This window comes from Aplysia californica, unplaced genomic scaffold (assembly GCF_000002075.1).
Source record: "Aplysia californica isolate F4 #8 unplaced genomic scaffold, AplCal3.0 scaffold00543, whole genome shotgun sequence".
In the NCBI taxonomy this organism is placed as follows: Eukaryota; Metazoa; Mollusca; class Gastropoda; order Aplysiida; family Aplysiidae; genus Aplysia; species Aplysia californica.
In genome coordinates, this window is record NW_004797813.1 from 167,288 (window position 1) to 172,770 (window position 5,483).

The following is a 5,483-nucleotide window of genomic DNA, read 5'->3' on the forward strand; positions in this document are numbered from 1 at the left end:
GTAGGAGATGTCCGAACCATTTGGTTCTTTGGTGTTGGATGTGATGCATGACATCATTTGTGCCCACCATTTCTCGGATTACTGAGATGTCTCAAAAATTTTAAAAACCCACTATGTTCAGCATTTAATGTTCTACAAGGTACAATCCTTAAGTCAAAATGGCCAAAATCCGACTTTTTGTACCTCTCTTTAGGCACACACACTCACAAATATTTAGACTTGAAATATTTTAACATCCTTTCAATATGTCATTATGAAATGGTTTAACTTGTGTCATCGGATGGAGCTACATTTTTGACAGGTACGACTTTTGTGGCTTTTTCGCCCCTTTGCTCAACAATACCTTTGTCGACAACGGGGACCTATTTCCAAGCACACACACACACACACACACACACACACACACACACACATATATATATAGACACACCAACACACATACTCACACATGCACATAGACCGCCTCGTTGGCCTCTTGGTAAGGAGTCCGCTCTGAGAGATCTAAAGGAAGGTTAATTAATCGGTTAAAAGTAAAAAAACCAACCCAAAAACCCAGACTTTTTAAAGTCAATCCAAGTGTAAAACTGAAAGATCAACAGACGATAGCAGCTAGCAGGGCACGCCCTCACAGTCAGCTGTTTACGTTAACAAGCTTGAAGTGAGCTAGAAGTTCCCGTTTTTACTCCATTTTACCAATCAGAGTTGTTTACATTTCAGACCATTCATGCTCAAAAAAAGGTCAAAATCTAGAAATAGTTTCGAACGAAAAACGTTGGAGCAAAGACTTTCCTCTAGTGGAGAACTTTTGGTTGAAGCAAAGGTGGCCATGAGGTAATGGTTCTAAAAATAATCTCACAGCTACACACTAGCAAGGTCCAAATTCCTTTATCTCGTCACCCAAGCTCACAACAAACCACACACACCTCCAAAGTAAATCAAAATAAAATATTTATAGTCGATTATAGTTGTTTATTTTTATCTTAAATGAAGCAGAAGACGTCAAACTTTCAATATATCCACACAAAAAACAAAAAAATTCATGGAAAGTCACTCTTTTGCCTTTTGAGCCTCGTAGCGGATAATAGTACAGTGCGTCTTACGACTGATACTGATATTGAGCGAAGAAGACAGATATATATTTATACAGTCAAACAGGAGTAACTCGAATTCGTCGGAGATTGGAAATAGTGTTCGAGATTTCTGTAATTCATCATGTCTGTGACAGCCCCAAATACCAAGAAATAGAGAGAAAATCAAGGGAGGTAATAAAGAACGTTAAATCAATTAACATGGTTAGCTTCCTTGGTGAAGGTACTGACGGTGTGAAAGCAAGAAGATGAATGAAAGTGGAAAGCAGAAAATCTCACGTGTGCACAGCTGACTCCTACATCATTCTTTTCCTCTCATTTCATTGGCTTATTACTGAAAGTTACGCCTCTTGCCATCTGCACCGGGTGTCCCACTGCATGATTGCACCCATGGCAAGCCAGTCATGCGGTGCAGTCAGCATCACTCCCCAACCCCCCTTCCCCGTCCCCCCTTCCTCCAGCCTCTCATGGTGAGACAAGGACCACGTTTTGGCTGTAACAATAGCAAAGAAACACCTACCCGCGGCCAGAAAGGCTGTAAAGTCAGGTCTTTAGTTGAGAATGCGAAGTGGATTTGTTCGAGATTCAAGTGTTGCGTGTCCTAAGTGTTTGGGAACTCCGTGAAGTCAATACAGTGGAATCCTGTTATAATGAGAGGGAGGGGACTGGTGCAAAATATCCGTTATAGCAGGATTCTCGTTATTAGGGATCCAGTAATAATTTCAATGGAAATAATAAAGTAGGCCTAATCTATAAGTTTGGTATATATATATATAATATATGCAGTTATTAGTACAAAATTAATGGGGGTTTTTAGTTTGATTTTTTTTCAAATCAATAGGTCTGTTTAACCCTTTGAACCCTAAATCTTGAAATTTCTCAAATCTCTATCCCTGGACATTTTTCGAAAACTTCATCAAATTTCATGAGGGCATATACAAAAAAAGACTGAGGGAAAGAACATGGAGAAATAAACTCACATGTGTTCACTCCTTTGTTTACCTTATTCCGAGGTGGAAACATTTTAATACGACGTACAAGAAATAAAGAGAGTACTTTTGACGGACTACACACCTCAGGGTAGTCCATGCCCCGGTGAACCGGCCTTATGGTATGCAGCAAAATATTGCCCAGGCCTGTTTACTGACCTTACGATAATGTTTTTAGAGATGAACAACCAGTTCTTACATTGCATTAGAGGTTAGGTTAATTAATCTGCAAACTTACTTTATGTTTGATTCTGCATCCATTTATTTCAGATACCTAAAGACTGTACCGACCTGAATCATGAGGTAGAGCTTGGCATTGTGATTGGGTCTCGTGCATCTTGTATCAGTGTGGAGGAAGCTTCACAAGCTATCGGAGGCTATGCCTTGGGATTAGACATGACTGCGAGAGACTGGCAGAATGAAGCAAAGAAAAAAGGTCACCCTTGGAGCATAGCCAAAGGATTCGACACCTCTTGTCCCATCAGTGCTTTTGTTGAAAAAGACAAGGTTGGCCCATAACTTCTAATGACTTTTTAGTGTAATAGTAAAGTATGCTAACATACTAACAATGTTCTCGTCATTTTGAAAAGTCTTGTCTTCTTTTTTAAGAAATAGTGCTTTTGCTTGTTATGTTTCTGTTCCTTGATTTTGAAGAGTCAGCCTCTACTGAAGTAGTAGAGAATGTTTGCAATGTCCGGCCCGTCTTACATTACAGGATTGTTCACCTCAGGACCAGTAAGCCTACTTGTCGTGAGACATTTTAGATGTGTGTAACAAGTGTTTCTGCATTTAATAAATGCTTGTCTCCAGCTGGCTGTTCATGGAAAAATGTCACCACTGCCAGTGTTCTGAAGTGGCCCAAGCCCATGTTTATATGGTAGTCATGTTTCTCTGCACTGTACCAGCAAGAGGCAAAGTTAGAATTGCTTTATAAAATTGGAACATTTGACATACCAAACCTCTCTGTAAAAGGTTTTCATTTCTTAAAGCAGTGGCTTTGAAAGTGTAATAAATAACACCTCACTAACCGATACTGCTTTGAAAAAGAAAAGGCAACATTTTGGTCTGACAAGAACCTAGAGCTGGCCTCTGTGTGTGTAGCAGTAAGGCACTTTGCAGGCACTCGCAGAAGGACCGAGATTGATTTCTGTGAAGCAGAGTTTTTAAGGAGTATCTTGGCCCTTCTGCTGGGGCCTTGCGTCCCTCTCAGTCTGGGCTGGCCCTGAAAGGCAAAGGCAAAGACTACCTCCAAAATTATCTAAATTTTGTTGATGTTGGCTTAAAAAAAACACCTCCATTAAAAAAAAATACTTTAAAGTCTAGAACTTCCAACTTTTTAAGAGAGACAAACTTTGACAAGTGTTATAGGGAAATTAATGGCTGAAGGGGGAAGAGATGGATTCTAAGTCATGGTCATATTGTTCGTGCTGGTTTCTTTTCAGATAAAAAATCCCAATGAGCTTGACATCTGGCTGACAGTGAATGGTGAGAAGAGGCAATCTGGCAACACCAGAGACATGATCTTCTCGGTGGAGTATTTGATAAGTTACATCAGCCAGTTCTTCACCCTGGAGCCTGGGGACCTCCTGCTGACCGGAACTCCCTCTGGGGTATCTCGTGTTCAGCCCGGGGATGTGCTCAAGGCTGGACTGGGAGATGTCGTCAGCATGCAATTCAAAGTTGAGGCTTGACCACAAGATTGACCAAATCCTTTGTTGTAGTGATATGAATATATTCATATTCTTTTATCATTTACTGTGATTACAATGGAAATAATAATATATCTAACGAGCAGTCTTCTTCATTTAAACTCTCAGAAACTAAAAGGTTTATGTTAATGTTATGAAAATGTCATAAAGTGAAAACAATTTTCATTTATCCTTAGCTTTTAAGCATAGTTTGATGTAGGTTGGGTTTTTTAAAACTTTTTTCTAACAGTCTTGGTTTTTCCTGGGTGTTTGTCAGAGGAGACGTAATTCTTGCAGTTACTACATACTCTGTAAAACTATTCATCAGTTAAGTTGTTTGAATAGTTTTCTGTGATGCTTACTGTTATATTTTATATCAGTGACATAGGCACCATGTCATGAAAGGGAATATTCTTATTTTTTATGGGAAAATGGTTCTTTCTGAACCTTCGTTCATTGGTACTAAAGGTAGTTGTACTTGAAGTGTATAAACAGTTAACAAAAATGAATTGTCAACTGAAAAGTTGTAGAGTGTTGACTATTTCTTTTTGTTTTTTCCTTTGTCAGCCGGGAAGTTTTGTTCATGTATTCAAGATCAGTATATAGTGACCAGACTTGTTCTATATCTATTACTATTGTTAAGCTGTCATGTTGATGATGTGCACATAAAATTGCAATGTAACATGAATTTGGGTGCACTACAATATCTTCAATGGAAAACCTGCTTTGAAAAAAAATTCTGTGAGGATTGAAATTCTACAAATGCGTTAATTTGTGTTTTTAGTCTTCTCTGTATTGGAGTTTCTCAAAGTCGCCGGGTATCTAAAATAAAATGAGCGAGAAAATAGCCGCCAAAATTGTGTGACTTCCAAAGCTTGAGAGTCCTTGGAAACTGCAAATTTTCTGTTTTTTGTGCCTTTGATCAACATTTTTCTGTAAAATGCACGCACAAATGGGTTTTTTAATGAACGCAAAAGGTGTTAAGCCTGAAAGAAACAATAAAACTACCAAACAGTTGGAAAAATATGTTTCTTTGATTTCGTTATTATTACGAGAGCCTGATCTTTCCACGATGCCGCACATTGTTCTAGTCACTGGGTTTGTTTACTTTTTTCTGTGATTTTATTTATCTAACCGCAATTGCATATTTGTTCTTTGAAGTTGTTTTTGTTTTGTTTTTGTTTTTAGGCTGCCACAGCTTTCTTTTTTCTTGATGATTGGTAAATGCTGAAGTCTTTGATCTATTGCTTCTGATTAATTAATTAAAACTGAGCTGAAGTTAAAATATAAAATTTATTTTCAAATTTTTCTTACCTATGTACTGAAAGTAATGTGGCGGAATGAAAAAAAAGAATTGAAAACAATCTTCAGTTTCATTTCCAGGTCTTGCTTAAATATGGTGTTTTATGTAATCGGATTGGTGTTTTTTGTTGTTTTTTTTGCTCATGTTTATCTTTAAGTGGAAGGGAGTACAATAAACTTGAATTCAAATCTTATACATGTGTACGTATAATGTAGGCTATATTATATATATATACCTACCTATAATTGCACAAAATTTTCAGTCTTTATTTCACTGCCCAGCCCAAGCCTAAATTGGTGTTTTCTACAGTGATACCAGTTCTTGCTAGTTCATAGAATGATAGAGTGTGGGTGTGTTTTTTTAACTATATCATTAGATGTGATAACACAGTGCCCCAAGTGCCTCTGACAAATTG

At 37.8% G+C, this 5,483-nt stretch overlaps 1 protein-coding gene across 1 annotated transcript in view; it reads left to right on the top strand.

Annotated features, from left to right (window-relative positions):
- Positions 1-4,664, top strand: part of LOC101855130 (acylpyruvase FAHD1, mitochondrial) — an 8,960-nt gene extending 4,296 nt beyond the window's left edge. Inside the window, exons 3-4 of the mRNA XM_005106553.3 lie at positions 2,348-2,584; positions 3,520-4,664. Of these exons, the coding sequence (XP_005106610.1) occupies positions 2,348-2,584; positions 3,520-3,768 (486 nt within the window). The 3' untranslated portion in view covers positions 3,769-4,664. The remainder of the gene's footprint in view (positions 1-2,347; positions 2,585-3,519) is intronic.
- The last annotated feature ends 819 nt before the right edge of the window (positions 4,665-5,483 follow it).